General features: G+C 46.9%; 1 protein-coding gene across 2 annotated transcripts in view; it reads left to right on the top strand.

The window, feature by feature from the left end:
- NUP85 (nucleoporin 85) overlaps nt 1-19,038 on the top strand; it is a 28,686-nt gene extending 9,648 nt beyond the window's left edge. The window contains exons 6-19 of one of the 2 annotated variants that reach the window (XM_061175136.1): nt 954-1,023; nt 2,198-2,319; nt 6,176-6,310; nt 6,415-6,537; nt 6,748-6,879; nt 7,126-7,232; nt 14,995-15,078; nt 15,235-15,300; nt 15,490-15,641; nt 16,392-16,509; nt 16,614-16,714; nt 17,867-18,018; nt 18,351-18,452; nt 18,857-19,038. In XM_061175136.1, the coding sequence (XP_061031119.1) occupies nt 954-1,023; nt 2,198-2,319; nt 6,176-6,310; nt 6,415-6,537; nt 6,748-6,879; nt 7,126-7,232; nt 14,995-15,078; nt 15,235-15,300; nt 15,490-15,641; nt 16,392-16,509; nt 16,614-16,714; nt 17,867-18,018; nt 18,351-18,452; nt 18,857-18,958 (1,566 nt within the window). In that variant the 3' untranslated portion in view covers nt 18,959-19,038. Of the gene's footprint in view, nt 1-953; nt 1,024-2,197; nt 2,320-6,175; nt 6,311-6,414; nt 6,538-6,747; nt 6,880-7,125; nt 7,233-14,994; nt 15,079-15,234; nt 15,301-15,489; nt 15,642-16,391; nt 16,510-16,613; nt 16,715-17,866; nt 18,019-18,350; nt 18,453-18,841 lie in introns of both variants that reach the window. The other variant, XM_061175137.1, reaches the window with a different exon arrangement.
- Nucleotides 19,039-19,211: the final 173 nt, after the last annotated feature.

The following is a 19,211-nucleotide window of genomic DNA, read 5'->3' as shown; positions in this document are numbered from 1 at the left end:
ATTGGAACACAAGGATGTGCTTGATAAATACTTGTATTAGTTTTCAACTCTTATGGGAAATATAAATCCTAACCACATTGTGTCACCTGAGGTAGTGAGCTAAGCTTTTGGAATCACTGGTTAGTCTCATAAACTGTACTCAGCTAATGAATCCAGCATTTTTAAGCTGCCGGTTGTTTAACTTTAGTTGGAAGATGACTTAAAGAATTCTCTTTCTTTGGTTAGAATTTTGATATTGTTCAAACTCAGTAGTGAATAAGGACTGGTGCATTATCTCTGTCATCAAAACATTTATTTTTCCTTATGATTAAAGTATTTTGTGATTTTGCACAGAAGAATGGTGGGGGAGGGAATACTGCATATTCCCAAGGGCAGGGTCTACATCCGATTTATTTTGGTGTCCTATATTGGGTTTGTGTTTTTTTTTTTTTGGCCACTGCACGTGGGATCTTGGTTCCCAGACCTGCGCCCCCTGCGTTGGAAGTGCGCAGTCTTAACCACTGGACCTCCAGGGAAGTCCCGGGTTTGCTTTTTAGTAGACTGTTTCCTAAGTGTCAGTCCCTTGAATACCAACTTCACAGTTTTTGCTGTATCTATATATTGTAATATTATTTAGTGACTATTTTTCTAAAAATCGTCTCTCCCTTTTCACTCAAAGCCTCTTCCTAAACCATAATATTCATCAAGATCATGGGTGTAATGAGCTAGTTATATTTTTCTAATGCACGTTAAACTAAAACCACAACCATTAAAGTAGAAAATATTAGTCTGTGTCCCACCCCCTAAAATTCTCTCACTGGCTGCCTTGTGGGAAACCCTGCCATAGGAATAGTCAGTAAATGTTGAGTTAATGAATGACCATGATGTGTTTCAAGCTCTCCTTTGTTTCTTTGCTTTAAGAAAAAACCTCAGGAATGTTTTCAGTCAAAACTTTGTCTCCATTTCTTCCTTAGGTCTCCAGTCTGTCAGCAATGGAGCTCATTTGGAACCTTTGTGAGATTCTTTTTATTGAAGTAGCCCCAGGTGAGCACAGAATCATCTTGTCACAACATCAAAGGTGTCCCCCTGCCCTTTTCTATGTTGTGATGAGTGTTTTGTTGCCTAGAATGCTCTTTTCATTGCTTTTCATCAACATAACCATCAGAAAGTATTACATGATACCCAAAGAAGCCTGCCGTTTTGTCAGATACTGCAAAAAGAATCAGACAATCTTCTGAAAATCTAAAATCTTAGGCAGATGACCCCTGAAAAATACCAAGGAAACAGATATTAAACTAGCGTGCGAAAGGGGTGGTCGATATTTATATCATGGACTGGCTAAGCTTAAGAAAGTTTTAGGAGAAGCTAGGGGAGGGGCGTGGCACAGGTTCTTCCTTAGCCTCCGAAGGAACCAACCCTTCCAACACATTAGTCTCAGACTTTTAGCCTCCTGAAATGTGAGACAATACATTTCTGGTGTTTAAAAAAGGAAAAAGGTTTTACGGATATGAAGAGGAATTAGGTGGTAGGCGGCAAAGTCACTTTGAGAATTCTTTCACTAGTGATTGGGGCAGGGGCAATCCTACAAGTTAATGGTCCACTCCGAATTATTCTGTTGATCTTGAATTAAATTGTGGTCAGTACAGTATCCTGGCTCGAGTGGGCTCTCTGTGGAGGTGCTACAGGCTTTTTTGCATTCTTTTAATGGTTTTTGTTTACTGTTATTCATAAATGTGTATTAATAGTCTCTGTGTAGTCATAGCTTTTTATTCATACTCCTGCTAAAGCACGGAGCAACTTGAAATTAAAATTAGTTGTTCATCTGCCCGCCTCCTCCAGTAGATTTTGAGGGCTGTCGCTATGTTTTTATCATTGTTGCATACCTGGCACCTAGTCAGTACCAGTCCCTATATGGCCATGACTTACATAGCCAGTGAGTATTGCGTAGTTCTGAAGAATCTGGGGGGTGGTGGGGTGGTGAGGTCTGGGTCTCATGTCCAGCCCTTCCCAGGATTCAGTGAAAGGTGGAGCTGCCTGGCCAGAGGAAGCATTCCATAAAAGTCCATTTGCTAGCTCAGCCCTTTATTCAGGACCACATGTGTGCTCACTTAAGAGGGATAAACCACTTCCTACATAGTCAGCTCGTGTGTCCTACATTCTCTGTACTTCGGGAAAGTGGAATTTACTGCTTTTGTGTGTGACGAGTTTTTCCTTCCAGCCGGCCCTCTTCTCCTTCACCTCCTTGACTGGGTCCAACTGCACGTGTGTGAGGTGGACAGTTTGTCGGCAGATGTTCTGGGCAGTGAGAATCCAAGCAAACACGAGAGATTCTGGAACTTGGTAAGACCCTCGTGCAGGCCAGGCCTCCCTGCCTTCCACCTTATATTCTCTTTTCCCTGTGCTCATAGGCAGGCCTGATGGTTTGCCTGCTGAGCCTGTGTGCACTTGGTTCTTTGAGTCTGCAATTATGGAGACGTGCTTAGGTCTTTTCTCTTTTCTTCCCTGCTCCGTGGGAGAGGGTTGTTTTTTTTTTTTTTAAAATAAGTTTATTTATTTAATTTATTTATTTTTGGCTGTGTTGGGTCTTTGTTGCTGTGCCCGGGCTTTCTCTAGTTGTGGCGAGCGGGGGCTACTCTTCGTTGTGGTGCGCGGGCTTCTCATTGCGGTGGCTTCTCTTGTTGCAGAGCACGGGCTCTAGACGCGTGGGCTTAGTTGCTCCACGGCATGTGGGATCTTCCCGGACCAGGGCTCGAACCCATGTCCCCTGCATTGGCAGGCGGATTCTTAACCACTGCACCACCAGGGAAGCCCTGTGGGAGAGTTTTGAACTAAGTTATCATGTAAGAAAAGTAATGCTTTGTAGACTTTGCAGTGAGAAGGGAATTTTGATTTCTTTGTGGATCTAAGGATTAGAAGACATGAAGATAATACAAAACCAATGGATAGGTGCTGGGGTAGGGGTTTGATATAAAGGAGCATGAGAGTTGTTTTGAGGTGATAGAAATGTTCTAAAACTGGATTGTGGTGATGGTGCACAACTTTGGGAACTCACTAAAATTCATCGAATTATACACTTAAACAGGTGAATGTTTATAATGTGTAAGTTGTAACTCAGTAAAGCTATTAAAAACAAAGACCTTGGGACTTCCCTGGTGGCGCAGTGCCTAAGACTCCACGCTCCCAACGCAAGGGGCCTGGGTTTGATCCCTGGTCAGGGAACTAGGTCCCACACGCATGCTGCAACTAAAGATTCCGAATGCCACAACTAAAGAGCCTGTATGCCACAACGAAGATCCTGCGTGCTGCAACTCAGACCTGGCACAGCCTAAATAAATAAATAAATATTTAAAGAACAAAAAACAAAGACATTGATGATCCCAAAGTCACTTTGGATTATCACTTTGAAAGTCAGCCTGTGTGTATGTATTCTATTTCTGTGAGGGCAGTACTCTCCCAGTCACCTCTACTGACCTGTGATGCAGTTGGGAGGGAGCAGGGAGGAGGTTGCTGGTTGACTTGAATAATGGAGACTTATAAAATCTGAAATTCAAGTAAGGAGTTGTCGCCTTCGAGGCTGTTCCTGGGCCTTTTGGTGCCAGGAGATCTATGCAGGTAAGGGGGAGAGACTTTGCTCAGAAATTATTGGGCCTAGATTTTGAGTCTCTGATTCATTCACTGAGTATTTATTGAGTGCTACTGTTTGCAGGCACTGCGGAAACAGCCATGACCAAAGAGGGCAATGATTCCTGCCCTTACGGAGCTTACATCCTGGGTGAGGGGACAGGAGATAAATACAGAAACAAGTCGAATATGTAGCATGTGTAAAAGTGAAGTGCTGTGGAGAGAAATAAAGCAAGGGAGGGGAATTGGGTGTGCTAGAGTAGGGGTGTCAAGGAAGGCCTCCCTTGTGGGGTGACATGTGAGCAGAGATCTGAAGGAGGCGAGGAGGGGTAAGGGCTTTAGCTTTTAGAGAGGCAGTGTAGCTGAGTGGTAAGAACGTGGCCTGTGGTGCCAAACTGCCCGGGTTAACGTCCCAGCTCTGCCTCTTACCAGCTGTGAGCTCTTGCATGAGCTACTTAACAGCCTTTAGCTCCCTCCTCTGTGCCATGGAGATAATAACAACACCTACCCCACATGGCTGCTATGATTAAATTCGTTGAAGGGCATAAATGTGTGAGCTAGTTGATGGACAAGGTTAGAGCTCCCATTTTACTCCTGAGTCAGATGGGGTGAGGGGGACATTGGAGAGTCAGGCGAAGGAGCACTGTGATCTAACTTAGGTTTTCAAAGGGTCCTCTGGCTAAACTGCTGAGAACAGAGCACAGGCAGAGCAGAGAGACCAGTTTGGAGGCTGAGGTCCTAAACCAGGCAGAGGTAGGTGGTGGCAGCTTGGACAAGGGTAGGAGCTGAGCGGAGGAGATGGTGAGAAGTGATTTGATTCTGGATGCAGTTTAAAGATACAGTGACAGGATTTGCTAATGGATTGGATGTGTAAGAAATAGAAGAATGTGGGTTGGTGAGTTGGAGGTGCTGGGGTGTTTACTCTTAGGCATGTTAAACAAGATGCCTAGGAGAGCCAAGTGGAGACACTGACTGGCAGTAGGATATACACATCTGGAATTCAGAGAAGGAAGTCCAAGCTACAGAGAGGAATTGGGGACTTGTCAGCGTATATATCCTTGGCTTTTTTGAGCGTGGCTTAATGGAAGAACTTTTACTGTGTATGTTTTACATATATACTTGTATGTATATAATGTTGATTCTCATTATTCATGATAGTTATGGTCTATAAAGTTGCCTGGTGCCCTGAGCTCTCGATTACTGAACCATCGCTCTTTGTAGGGGAATTACAGGGTTCTTTCGAGCCTCTGGTCACAACTTTTTTTTTTTTTTTTTTTTTTTAAGTTGTCTGCCCAGCCAGTCTCGCCTTTTCCTGGCATGGTGCCCATAATCCCATCCTTGGGTGTTTTTTTAAAAAATAAATTTATTTATTTTATTTATTTATTTTTGGCTGCGTTGGGTCCTCGTTGCTGCACGCGGGCTTTCTCTAGCCATGGCGAGTGGGGGCTACTCTTCATTGCGGTGCGCATGCTTTCTCATTGTGGTGGTGGCTTCTCTTGCTGCGAAGCACAGGCCCTAGAGCATGTGGGCTTCAGTAGTTGCGGCGCACGGGCTCAGTAGTTGTGGCTCCATGGGCTCTAGAGCGCAGGCTCAGTAGTTGTGGCAGCCGGGCTTAGTTGCTCTGCGGCATGTGGGATCTTCCCAGACCAGGGCTCGAACCCGTGTCCCCTGCACTGGCAGGTGGATTCTTAACCACTGCGCCACCAGGGAACTCCCTGGTCACAACATTTTTGTCCACTGATCAATTTATAATCTTGTTTTGTGTATGTTTGTGTTTCAAGACACCTTATTTAATATGTATTATTGATTCATTAAAATTGAACTCATGGCCAGCAGCACTATAATCCTTGCCTGAACGAACACGTATATCTAACACGTATGTTCTCTTACCTTATCTAACACATACATTCTCTGTATGGCATGTCATAGCCTTCTTTGCAGTTAGGAATCGGGCAGCACTTCAGCACAATGCTTGGGGGCCCAACAAGAAGCACAAAAATGCAAAAAATGTGGCACTAAATAGATCGCCAGAAAGACACTAATTTAGTGTGAGAGCTGATACCAGAATGTAGAGTGCCGCCTTGTTCAGTCTCAGCTGGGAATGTGCACATCAGGTGACTCAAATTTTTTGCCCCTCTGCACATGTCCAAAGATGATGGTGAAAGCACCTCGGATATTGACTCTGGGGTTACAAATAAGTTTTAGCAGGTAGGCATATTCACAAATATGGAATCTGAATAGAAAGAATCAACTGTATTTATACTGAGTGTTTGTATGTATACATATATATGTATTTGAACTGAAACGTTTATGAGCCAATACTTTATTTGATGCACTCTGGTATATTTTATTTTCTATTTTATTTGTTTTTTAAAAGTTGGCCATAACCTGCAATGGGTTACAACGTGCAGTTTGAAAAGCATGGTATAGGTTAAAACTGGGAGATTGGATGAATTGGATTACGTCTGGAGGGAAGGAACCATCACGTTTCTCCAAGGCTAGGAAGCCAGTGTGGGCTGAGGGGAGTGGCTTCCAAGCCTCCCGTGAATGCTTGTGTTCTTGGGCGTCCTCCCAGGTGACCGTGTTGGTGCTGCAGGGCCGGCTGGATGAGGCCCGACAGATGCTCTCCAAGGAGGCCGACACCAGCCCCACCTCTGCAGGCATGTGCCGAATCCTTGGGGACCTGATGAGGACAATGCCTGTTCTCAGCGTATGTGCGAGCAGCCCTGCTCTTCTGGGTCATGGAGGTGGGTTCATTCAATGAGTGTAAGGGGTTTGTGTGGTGATGGCATCTCTCTGCGTCTCTTCCCGTAGCCTGGTAACACTCAGACACTAACGGAGCTGGAGCTGAAGTGGCAGCACTGGCACGAGGAATGTGAGCGGCACCTCCAGGACGGCACGTTCGCCTCCAGTCCTCACCTCGAGTCTCTCTGCAAGGTCTGTGGGAAGCAAGTCCAGGCCAGGGTCTTCCCTGGCTTCCCCCGGGGGCTATGGCATCCAGTGCAGCAACGACAGGTCCTCCTGAGACAGGGCTGTTTATTGGCTCTGAGGGAAGGAGAGAGCTTTCAAACCAGATGCTCCAGTCGAGGTCAGGAGCATTATCGGGAAGTCACCCCCAGACCTCAGGGAAAGCGTCTCTCTTGTCAGATCATGCTGGGAGATGAAGCTGCCCTGTTGGAGCAGAGGGCGCTTCTGAGTAACTGGTACCATTTCCTAGTGACCCGGCTCCTATACTCTCACCCCACGGTCAAGCCCATGGATCTGCACTTCTACGCCCAGGTGAGTCTGAGCGCCTTGGGGTGGGGGTGGGGAGTAGGGATCCTGGGGGCTCTGCTCCCTGCTGGTCATTTTCACCGTGTGGCTTCATTGAGTTGAACCTCCCTGGAGAACAGGCAAGAGCTTTCCTTTGGCCCTTTTTGAAGGACCCCATCACCCTTCTCCAGTGTTCCCCATACAGCAGCTCTGCCTGCCCCCTTGAGTCTCTGCTTCCATCTGGAGATTGAATGGGTCACTACCTTTCCACAGTCCAGCCTTGACCTGTTTCTGGGAGGTGAGAGCAGCCCAGAACCCCTGGACAACATTTTGATGGCAGCCTTCGAGTTTGACATCCACCAAGTGATCAAGGAGTGCAGGTAGGACCTGCTGCACCATGACCATTCTAACCATCTTAGGTGTGCAGTTCAGTTAAGTACATTCACAGTGTTGTACAGCCGTCACTGCCATCCTTTTCTAGGATGTCCTGTTCCTTCTTGTTGGTGTCTTAACCTTCTTGCCACAGACCTGCTTCCCCTCCACAGCCACATTAGGTAGACAGTGGCTTCTCTCTGGACAAGCTTGGGGGCCTTCCTGAGGCTGGAGGGCTACTGTGTCTATAACAGTTTGCATTTCAGGGATGTTTACTTAAAATAACATTGCAGGACATTACTTTGATATTTAAAATCCAGAAACAGCCAGCAGACTTATTTCTTGGAACCTGATGGACATGCAGCCACCTTAAGGGACTTCTCAACAGTCTCACTCTCTGGTGAGCCAAGAGCCACCACACCATTAGGCTCCCGGCTGGGTCTGTTCAGAGCAGGGATTCTGTATCAGCCCTCTCCCCAGACCTCTCCCCGAACCTTCAGCAAGGTAGGAAAGGGAATTTGAAACTGAATCCAAGGTAAAGCTTTCCAGAAATTCCCATGTGCAGTAAGTCAGAAAGAATTTACCCTCTCTTCTTGTACAGCCTGGAAAAGTAGGTGTTGCACCAAAGACTTGGAGAAGGGAGAAGGTTGGGAACTGGAGCAGATGGCCTTGCTCGAGTATCAAATTCACTGACTTTGACTGGATCTTTGTTAGTAGATCTGGGCAGTGGGAAGGTCTTACCCCCTACCTTACTCTTCCTGTTTGGCCGAAAGCAAGCCAGGGCTTCAAGGAAATGGTGTTAGATTTGGAGAAAGGAAAAGGGGTTTTGTGTCAGTATTCTTTGCACAAACCTGTAAAATAGGGACTTTAGTGGAGCCGGAAGATGACTTACAGAATTCAGTTGATGGTGGCTGGGGGCCAGCGTGGCATCTGCATGGAGGGTTAGTGAGAATAACTTCCAGAGGCGCTCGCACATCGTTATTTGGCTTTGTCAGGGACTCTGCCTATAATTCGAAGTAATAGGCATTCCTGAATATGTTGTCTAAACAGCAGTGGGTTATTTCTTCCAGGGCTTCCTTCATAAGCCACATCTGGATTTTTAAGATCAAAACAGATTTGAACAGAGCAAGGAGGAAGGACAATGAAAAGGGAAAGCACCTTGTTCTTTTCAGTGGCAGTAGAAGGAAAAGATAAGGACATGCCAACGAAGAGGAGTGGCTTTTATGAACGCCACAGAAAACGGCATCACTCTCATGCCAGTTGAGGAAGGGTAAGGCTTGCAGCCCCTCAGTCTGGGTGTCTCTTGCTCCGGCAAGCAGGAAAGGATCTGAGGTATTTCTGTTAGCTGTGAATCTAGGAGTTTGGGTTTTTCTGATCAGGAAGCTACTTCCTACCCTATTCTGAAAGAGGCACTGAAAAGCAAGTCCCGGGACCTCATCCACGAATTGGAAGAAGGGTTGAAGTACCTTCGGAGAGAGTAGCACAGTTTTAGACATAATGCCCTCCTGGATGGGGAAGGATTGGATCTGGGGTCTCGTGAACACCTGCTTTCTCACGTGTTGTACCAGTCAGGCCCAAGCTCGGTTCCCAGGGAAGAGGGGTGTGTCTGTCTGGGGTTGGGCCAGTGGGCTGGTGGTATAGGAGAGCCTTGCTGCTTTGGGTGTGATGTCAGCTGGGTTCATGACTACCCTGTGAAAGGGGAATGAGGGGAATCCTTTCTCAAGGCGCTAGAAGGGAGCTTTCTATAGGGGCACCTGATTACCCCCATGTCAACTATGCCAGGCCCTAAGGGGCAGAGAGGGATCCTGAAGCAGAGCATAGAGGCCCTTGGAGGCCACCGTTGATCAGCCCCTGCTGAAGGGCCACGTGTTTGCCTGTTATCCCCGCAGCTGAAGGGCCACGTGTTTGCCTGTTATCCCCGCAGCTGAAGGGCTCGTCTCTTCCCCTCTGGTGTGCAGCCGCTACTTCTTGCTGTCCAGCAAAAGGAGAACAGGAGCTGCTACACACTCCACAGGGAGCTGGGCAAGATGGCATCTTCCTGGCGCTCTTAAAGTCCTCCAGAAGTATCGAACTAAAAGGAGATAGGTCTTCCTTCAAAAACTAAGAAGAGGTCCAGTTTAATGTTTGCCTAATCTAGAATCTTCTTGTCAGACCTTTGGCCCAGCCCGTTACCTTGGCTTCAGGGTAGAGCGGTGTGTACAGACCCTCACGCTCTATTCACAGAGGAAGGTCCACAGCCACTAGATCTTGGCTGGTCAGAGGCAGTGGTTGCTGCAGAGCCACCAGAAAAGCAGGACATGGGGTTGGCATAAGGGGGGGACAGCAGCCCCAGTGCAGGGCACACAGTCCGTTGGAGGGTTACAGTTGTTAACCCAGGGTAGGGCCTTCACCATAGGCCTCCACGGGTCTTCCCGGCTCCAGAGTTCTCCCTTTTCCAGCAGAGGCCACCCCAGCGCAGCTAATTAAGTCTTCCCTGAACATCTTTGAACAGTGAGCTTGTTCACTTGTTCCATTTAGAGCCTGCATTCAGAATTCTCCATTTTATATGTGTGTGAACATCCAAAACCTGTGTTGTTCAGACTTGCACAAGACCCTGGTGTCCGTTTTCATTTAGCACTTCTTCCAGTCTCGGTCACTCAAGCCTTTTCATTAGTTCTTGGCCTCAGTGGTCGCTGCCCTGCAGCCCTGAGGCTGGTGTGCCCTCTGGGAAGACACCCGAGGGCTGCGCAGACTGGCGTGTGTCGTGGCTGCCTTAGCTCCGGGGTCTTCCATAGCCCCCTTGCTGGCTGTATTGCCGTAACCATCAGCTAGAAGTCTAGGTAACAGCAGCTGTTTTGGGAGGCTGAGATATTGTTTCCCCCTCACCCAGCCTACTCCCCCACCTCTTTCTTTTTAAGTGCAACTCGTTCCGCATTTATCAGACATCTGTTATGTGCCTCACACTGTACCAAGCTTTGAGATTACAGCAGTTTTTCTTGTGTGGAGTTTACAGTCTAGACCAGATGTTGTGGGATCCCTTAAAAGAGGACCCTATATCAGATTGGAAGTCAGGAAAAGCTCCTTAAGGAGGCTACACTTAGATTGATTCCTGAAAAGTTTAGTGAAGAACACTAGAAGAGGTCATTTTTGGCAGAGAGAAAGCACGGGAGAAGGCGCAGGCAGGGAAGAAGTGTGGTCTGTTACCTGCTAAAGGAACTACAAACATCTCTATAGAACCAAAAGACTAAATGAGAGGTGGCTTGAATTGGTGACAGAGGTAGGAAAGAAATCAGATTATCAAGGACCAAATAAACTATTCCCCATAGTTCTGACTTTATGAAAATGGGGAGCCACTGAGGATTTTCAGCAGGACAGGGCCATGAAATTTGTATTTGAGAAAGAGCAGTCTGAAGAGTATGAGGACAGCAAGGCTGGTGGCTGGGAGGCCAATCCTAAGGCCAGTACAGGCACCTGTGTACAAAGTGGTAATAATTACAGGAATGGCGATAATAACAGTTCACATTTATTAGCTTTTATGGCGTATTTCATCTTATCATGCAACAAACCTTAGGTGCTATTATTTCATGCCTATCTTACAAACAAGGAATGTGAGGCCTAATAAAGTCACCCTGCCAGCTAACAAGGGGCTCTGTGGGTATTTGGACCCAAAGCCCTTCACCAAAGTCCATACTGTTTACTGAGTTCTTAAGCACTAACCAGTCTATTGGTAAGTCCTATTAGCTCAACTTGAAAACATATCTTGGGGCCCCTCTGGTGGCACAGTGGTTAAGAATCCGCCTGCCAATGCAGGGGACTTGGGGTTCGAGCCCTGGTCCGGAAAGATCCCACGTGCCGCAGAGCAACTAAGCCCGTGCGCCACAACTGCTGGGCCTGCGCTCTAGAGACCGCGAGCCACAACTACCGAGCCCACGTGCCACAACTACTGAAGCCCCCACAGCTAGAGTCTGCGCTCCGTAACAAGAGAAGCCACTGCAGTGAGAAGCTGGCACCACAACAAAGAGTAGCCCCCGCTCGCCGCAACTAGAGAAAGCCCGCACGCAGCAACGAACACCCAATGCAGCCAAAAATAAAAAATAAATAAGTAAATAAATTTATTTAAAAAAACCAAACAACATATCTCACAACCAGCTACTTATCGCTCCCTCCCCAGCCACTGGCATGGCCCAGCCCCGTCACTGTTACCCTGAACTGTCTTTTTAAAAAAATAAATTTATTTATTTATTTTTGGCTGCGTTGGGTCTTCGTTGCTGCGCGTGGGCTTCCTCTAGATGTGGCGAGCGGGGGCTACTCTTGGTTGTGGTGCAGTGGCTTCTCTCGTCGTGGAGCACGGGCTTCAGTAGTTGTGGCTCGTGGGCTCTAGAGCGCAGGCTCACTAGTTGCGGCGCATGGGCCTAGTTGTTACGCGGCATGTGGGATCTTCCGGGGCCAGGGTTGAACCTGTGTACCCTGCCTTGGCAGGTGGATTCCTAACCACTGCGCCACCGGGGAAGCCCTTCCCTGAACTGTTAACAGGTGGCCCCTTACTGGCTTCCCACTATCACCTGTCTCTGTATTGTCCATTATCACAGAAGAGCCTAAGTATCTTTTAAAACTTAAACCATGTCATTCTCCTGTTTACTGTCCCAGTGGTTTATCATCACAAGGCCCTAAGTGAGCTGGCCTCCACCTGTCTTGAAGTTTGAGTCACACGGGCTTCATTATGAAGTGGGAACAAGACAAGCTTACTTTCCACTGCTGAGCCTTCACACTGGCTGTTTCCTCTATTTCAGGAATGCTCCTTTCCCTTGTCTTCCTCTGGCAGGTTCCTTCTCATCCTTCAGCCCTCTGTTCAGACAACCCTCATGACTAATTTTCTTTTTTTTTTTAAATTTTATTTATTTATTTATTTATTTTTGGCTGTGTTGGGTCTTCGTTTCTGTGCGAGGACTCTCTCTAGTTGCGGCAAGCAGGGGCCACTCTTCATCGCGGTGCGCGGGCCTCTCACTATCGCGGCCTCTCTTGTTGCGGAGCACAGGCTCCAGATGCGCAGGCTCAGTGATTGTGGCTCACGGGCCCAGTTGCTCTGCGGCACGTGGGATCTTCCCAGACCAGGGCTCGAACCCATGTCGCCTGCATTGGCAGGCAGACTCTCAACCACTGCGCCACCAGGGAAGCCCTAATTTTCTATATAGAACTTATTCTAGGAGGGGTGGGGGATGTGCGTGATTTTATATGTGAGGAGGCAGCTTGTTTTTACATCTTCTCAGTATACACTTTCTCACCTTATATGATATTTTATTCTTAGGACTGGTCATTTCTGATTTCATCTATTATATTTGAATTTTTCATAACTCTGAAGATAGCTTCAGAATCTCAAAGCACTGTATTGACCATTATAATTCCTTCACTTTGACAATGAAGCCGAAGTTAAAAGAAATGAAGTGGTCAGTCATTGAGTAGCAGGACTGGATTTGAACCAATTTGCAGTGCTTTCCTATGGACACAGCTATGCTTTTCAGCATGTCCGTAGTTGTTGGTAAGCAGTTTAAGTAGAGGACAAGTTATGTGTTAACTTCAAGCTCAGGTTTACTGTTTTTTTATTTATAGAGTACTGTTCAAAAATACTCTTTTTAAAGCAGTTTATATCTATTTTACCACTTTTTTCTTAAAACAGTCCAGGTAGGCAAGAGGTAAAATTACTTCCATTTTATAGATGAAAGGGATACAGAGATGCAAGTGACTGACTGAAAGGGCAGCCTTGAGTTCCAGTTGTCACACTTTGTTAAATCGCTCTCTAGTTAATGAAATAACAGTATTTTAAAATTTTAAATTATTGGGACTTCCCTGGTGGCGCAGTGGTTAAGACTCCACGCTGCCAATGCTGGGGGCCCAGGTTCGATTCCTGGTCAGGGACCTAGATCCTACATGCATGCCGCAACTAAGACCTGGCGCAACCAAGTAAAAAAAAAAACTTGATACACAAAGGACCTATGATGAAATTAGAACAGTTAAGAGAAAAAACATCCATTGAGTCAGGGTTTGTTTAGGGGGCTGTCATAAAGAGATATCGTATTTACTGGGACTCTTGTCTAAAAAGGACAAAATCAAGAAGGAACGCAGCAGAATTACAAAATTATGAAAGTCATCGTTAAAGGCAATCCTTGACCAAGGAAGCACCCTATAAGAATTTGAGCAAAGGGGGTTCCCTGTCGGCCTAGTGGTTAGGGTTCTGGGCTTTCACTGGGTTCACTCCCTGGTCGGGGAACTGAGATCCTTCAAGCGGAGAGGCGCAGCCAGCAGCAACAACAAAAACACATTGGAGCGTGATGCTTTGTATAGCCTGTAATGAACTTACAGAGCTTAGTGTTCGAAGGTGGTAGTAGAAATACAAGCGTTTTTGAAAATTGGCATAGTTTTTTGAATGTCAGATACATATGCATAGCTGTTAGTAAAGTTGGAATATATCTAATATATGAAAGAAATTTAGGGAGGCCAAATGACATTCCATAATGATGGAATTCTGGAGCAGATGAAGTATCATAGTATCCGTATCCCTAAGATGAAGGCAAAAGTTTTAAACATTTATCCAGTAATTCAGTGTAAACCAATCCCCATTCTTTTTATATCCTGAAAGCAGAATTGTTTACCTTAGTGAATGATTACACCTGGGACAGTGTAGTTGCCTTAGTCTGCTCCCTCCACTTTACTTGGGGTTGATCTTGCCTTACAGAAAGAAACCATTAAAGTTTCTTTTCCCTCTCCCAAGATTTTAATAGTCAAGCATTATATACAGATACAGGAAGGCCTACACCAAGTAACAAATGAAAAATATAACTCAAAATGATGTATGCACACTGACAGTAAGTGCATAGTATACTCTACACAGAATGATGCTAGAGAGTTTACAGAAGTTGATGATGTAAACAATTTAATCAGACCTTTAGAGGGCCCTAGGAAATGTCATTTCTAACAGGGGCTACAGATGATTCTAGGTTTCGATTAAAATGTGGTTTGGGGAAGGACTTCTGACTTTTCATTATGTGTCAGATTACATATCCAATAAAATCAAATTACAAATCATGTAACCGAACAAAAAATAATTTCTTTATACAAAGTAGTAATAGATAACAAAGTATTAATAGATAACACAAGATGGTTTTTAAAGTGACATCCTATATATAGTTGTGTTCATAAAGTACACTAATCAAAACTATGAAACAGAAAAATTAACAGCAAATTCCAATGCAAAAGAAGATGTTCTTTTGAATTCCATGTTTCATTAAGAGTCAAAACCCACCAATCTTTCAGTCCTTTTCTATTTTTTTATTCTTTCCCCCACCACTGGCCGCATGGCATGGCATGGCATGCGGGATCTTAGTTCCCCGACCAGGGATTGAACCCGTGCCCCCTGCTTTGGAAGTGCGGAATCTCAACCACTGGACCGCCAGGGGAGTCCCTTTCAGTCCTTTTCTTATATGTTATTCTGTGTCCGCAATTTCTATATCTAATTGGGTTCCTGGATTTTATTTCATTTTCTGTGTGACATTCTCCATTGAAATGTATCATTGGCTGCTGCTTTGGGGGTTGAATGTCCATCTCAGTGTCTGTTACTAGTCCCCACCTGGTGGGCAGAAACTTCTCGCTCTGTGCTCCCAAACGGATTCCAGCTTGCCTCTGTCCCTGCCATCCTTTTTAAGCAAAAGACACGTGGGGTTCCTGCTTACACTCCACTCACGTGGGCCATGCCCTCTCATCCTGACTTTGCGTCTTGCCTTGTGTCTGAACCTGTAGCATCGCCCTGAGCAACTGGTGGTTTGTGGCCCATCTGACAGACCTGCTGGATCACTGCAGACTCCTCCAGTCGCACAACCTCTAGTAAGTACGCCATGGCCACGCCAACCCTCTTCTTGCCGCCATCCACGCTCTTGAGGGTGGGTTGAACCGAGTGCCTAGAAGGGAGGTTGGGCTGCCGAAGGGGGCCCTGAATAGAGCAGGCCCAGAGTCTTGGTCCCGTGTTATGTTTTATTCCAGCTTTGGATCCAACATGAGAGAGTTCCTCTTGCTGGAATATGCCTCAGGACTGTTTGCTCATCACAGGTAGGACGGCCCCAAGGGCGAGGGGGGGCAGTGGGGTGCTCTTAAGCAGGCGGCTGCTGCCAGTGGCGCCCGGACTGTGTTCTCTCCCGGCTGGTTCCCTGAAGGCTGCAAGGTCTGGGGGAGGAGCCGCCTTGGGTGCTAATTCCCAAGCCCCAGGCCCTCACGTCTGTCCTCCTCGGACCTGTGCAGCCTGTGGCAGCTGGGGGTGGATTACTTTGACTACTGCCCTGAGCTGGGCCGAGTCTCCTTGGAGCTGCACGTTGAGCGGATCCCTCTGAGCACGGAGCAGAAAGCCCTCAAGGTGCTGCGGGTTTGCGAGCAGCGGCAGATGACTGAGCAAGGTGAGTCGGCTCCCCTCCCCCCCCCACCCCCGCGCCCGCCGTGCTCGCGCCCGGACCGGAGAGCACCTGGGCACCGGGTGCCAGGAGGCAAGCCGAAACACAGGAACATCATCGCGGAGGGACAGAGAGCTAGGGATCTGTTGGCACCTAGAAGCAGTCGAGCCCATTGCCTGGTCATAAGGGTCCTGACCCGCTTCTCTCACACGTTCGCCAGAGGTCAGGCTGGGGCAGGTGCGAGGTGACTGGTCCCAGGTGGGCTGCAGTTGCTGGCTAAGGCTGGCTGGGTGGGGAAGCAGGACCGGAGGCGGCCCGGGGAGAGCACGGGAAGGAACGATGCTGATGGTGGCCCCTTCTCCTCTCCCTCCCTGTCGAATGATAAAAACCTAAGTTGTTGTTCTTCCCAGAGGTAATTGCATGTTTATGACCATCTCTGAAAGCATATAGCATTCGAGACCCAAAGGATGGTAGGATTTTCAGCATGTGGACAGATAATGGAGGCGCCGATCTGTGGGGAGCAATACAAAGATTTTTACCACCCCTGAAATGAAACCCACTCACAAAGCCAGTCCTGCCAGGAGACGATTTATAAACCTCAAAGTTCCTAGTTCTGCGGGCCAAACTGTATTTGCAGCCCACAGAGAAGCCATGTAAAGCTCAGAAGAGGTGGGAAGCTGCTCCTATCCCAGCAGGGTTCAGGAATGGAGTGATTTGTAGGGTGAAAGTTTCGTCTTTACTGTTTTCCCTGCAAAGTTCGCAGCATTTGTAAGATCTTGGCCATGAAAGCCGTCCGCAACAATCGCCTGGGCTCCGCCCTCTCTTGGAGCATTCGAGCCAAAGATGCCGCCTTTGCCACGCTGGTCTCAGACAGGTGGGCGCAATCTCTGTGTGCTTCCTGGGTACTGCCTGGGCAGTTGGGAGGCTGAGGAGGTGGGCCTGGGACTGCTGCTCTGATCTCTGGGCCGGGCCTTGTAGGTTCCTCAGGGATTACTGTGAGCGAGGCTGCTTTTCTGATTTGGACCTCATTGACAACCTGGGGCCAGCCATGATGCTCAGTGACCGACTGACGTTCCTGGGTGAGTCTCTCTGGGCTCTGTCCCCTGGACCTTCAGCACAGGCGGACAGTTATGGAGACTGGAGGGACTGTTCTAGGCTTCTCCAGTCTAAAACACATAGAGCCCTGTGTACCAGTCTCTGCAAAGGATAGTGTTTGGTAACGTTTCATTTTCTGGTAATTTCAGGCTTAGAAGTTGTGAAAGTAGTGTAAAGAATAAGGAACTCCCATACACACTTTATCCAGATTCACCAGTTATTTATACTTTGCCTCATTTGTTTTATTCTCTCAAGCAGGTTTTTGGGGAACAGTCGGAAAATAAGTTGGAGATTTATATGGAGACTTTCTCCATAAATACCTGAGCATGTATTTCTTAAGAATAAGAACATTCTCTTATTTAACCACAGTTATGAAAATCAGGAGGTTCAACATTGATATAATACTCTCATCTAATCCATATTCTGATTCCATCAGTTGTCCCAGTAATGTCCTTTATTTTGTCTAGGTTCATGAATTTAGTTTTCATGTCTCATTAGTGCCTCTGCCTTTCTTGGTGCTTCCTTAATCTTGACATTTTTGAAGAGTCAGTTCAGCTCTCTTGTAGAATGTTGTCACTTGGGGTTTATCCATGAGCAGCCTCGGATTACATATTTGGGCAGGAATTCCACTGAGGTGATGTGTCCTCCTCAGTGTTGTCCCCTTATTGGTGGAGTTCACCTTGGTCACTTGGTTAAAGATTTTCCCTTTAACAATTTGTGGAGGGATACTTTGGGATTATTTAAGTGTCTTGTTTCTCATCAGACTTTGACCCACTAGTTTTAGTAACTACTGGTGATTTTCTGACTGCCAGTCCTTGTGTTTCATAGTTGGCATTCCACTGTATGGCAGGCTTCCTCTTCGTCCCCGTTTATTCTTTCATTTACATCAGTAATGGCCTTATGGGTTATTTTATTCAATCTGTTGTAATTCATGACTTGTTTATATTGATGCTTATATTCTCCCAGGTTTGGCTCTCTGGAACCCCTTTTAAGCGTGTATCTTGAATCCTTTTGGTCTTCTTGGCCCGTGAGCTTGGAGGCCACTCTGGAAGAATTTCCTTGCTCTTTGGAAAGGCCGGTCTGGGGTCTCTCTTGTTTAGGGTCAGAGGTGACTTAGTGTGCTCTGTTCTCGACAGGAAAGTACCGCGAGTTCCACCGGTTATATGGGGAGAAGCGTTTTGTTGACGCTGCTTCTCTTCTCCTGTCATTGATGACGTCCCAGATTGCCCCCCGGTCTTTCTGGATGACACTACTAACAGATGCCTTGCCCCTTTTGGAACAGAAACAGGTACAGGTTGAGTCCACAGTGATTTTCTTCTGTGCGTGCGTGCGTGCGTGCGTGCGTATTCCCCTATAGCGCCCACTCTGGAAATCCGTATCTACACAAGAAAAACTACTTAATTTGAAATGTGGCATCTGTCTACTGACAGTGCTCAGCCCAGGACCCTGACAAGAGCTGGGAGTGAGCATGGGGGGCTGCTCTACCCTCCCAGGGCTGCATACGGAAAGCACACTTCTCCAAGCGAGATACGAGAAAGGCTGTCTCGGCTTGAGCCCATGCCCGAACCACTGCAGGCTTTGGCTGGGGAGCAGCTAAGCGAAGCAGCGTCTCTCTCCTAGGTGATTTTTTCAGCAGAGCAAACATACGAGCTGATGAGATGTCTGGAGGACTTGACCTCAGGAGGACCAGTGCGTGGAGAGCCTGATGCCCAGCAACTCCAGGTCAGCTGAGCTTTTCCAGTTTGTTGGTACCACAATGGAGATGAGAAAAGGCTCCTTCTAGCTCAGGTGTACCCCCCACCCCCGAGATGTTGGCCCCTTACAAACTCACATGCCTCTTAAGATATCTCTTAACCTGTAACTGTAACACACCAACTTCTTTTAGGAGAAAATGGGGTGATTCTAGTGTTTTCGTCTCTGTTTTTTCTTTCCTGTCAGTCAGTCAGTCAGTCAGTCAGTCAGTCGGAGTGGTCCTTTGCATGCAGCTCCATCTCTTATATTAAGAACTTGCTGGAAGATACTACTGAATGTTATAAGCCTTCTGTCTACCTTTGGATTAGACAGTCTTGGGAACTATAAAGAAGGTAAACTTCCTGCTGTGCCTCATGCAGGCTCTTTGCTTTTAGGATGATGATGTAGAGACCACCAAGGTGGAAATGCTGAGACTTGCTCTTGCACGAAATCTTGCTCGGTCAATTATAAAAGAAGGCTCATTGGAAGGTTCCTGAGGCCGGCTTCAACATGTTATCTTTGTAAGGCAATGTATATACATTTTTAAAAGAATAAATGTTTTCTTTTGCAAATATAAGGCAAGTTCTTATAGAACTTACAGTTCTTACATCTAGGGAGTTTCCATCTACCACCACTGTAAACCTGAGGTAGCTGTCGTCTTAGAGAAAAAGCCACCCCCAGAAGTTACGGTGAATGCAGTGCCCTCCTGCTTGTAAGTAGAAATTTGAACAAGAGCATTCAGTGGTTTAC

The sequence above is a fragment of the Eubalaena glacialis genome, chromosome 19 (genome assembly GCF_028564815.1).
Source record: "Eubalaena glacialis isolate mEubGla1 chromosome 19, mEubGla1.1.hap2.+ XY, whole genome shotgun sequence".
Classification (NCBI taxonomy): domain Eukaryota; kingdom Metazoa; phylum Chordata; class Mammalia; order Artiodactyla; family Balaenidae; genus Eubalaena; species Eubalaena glacialis.
This window is presented reverse-complemented; position numbering and strand designations above follow the sequence as displayed.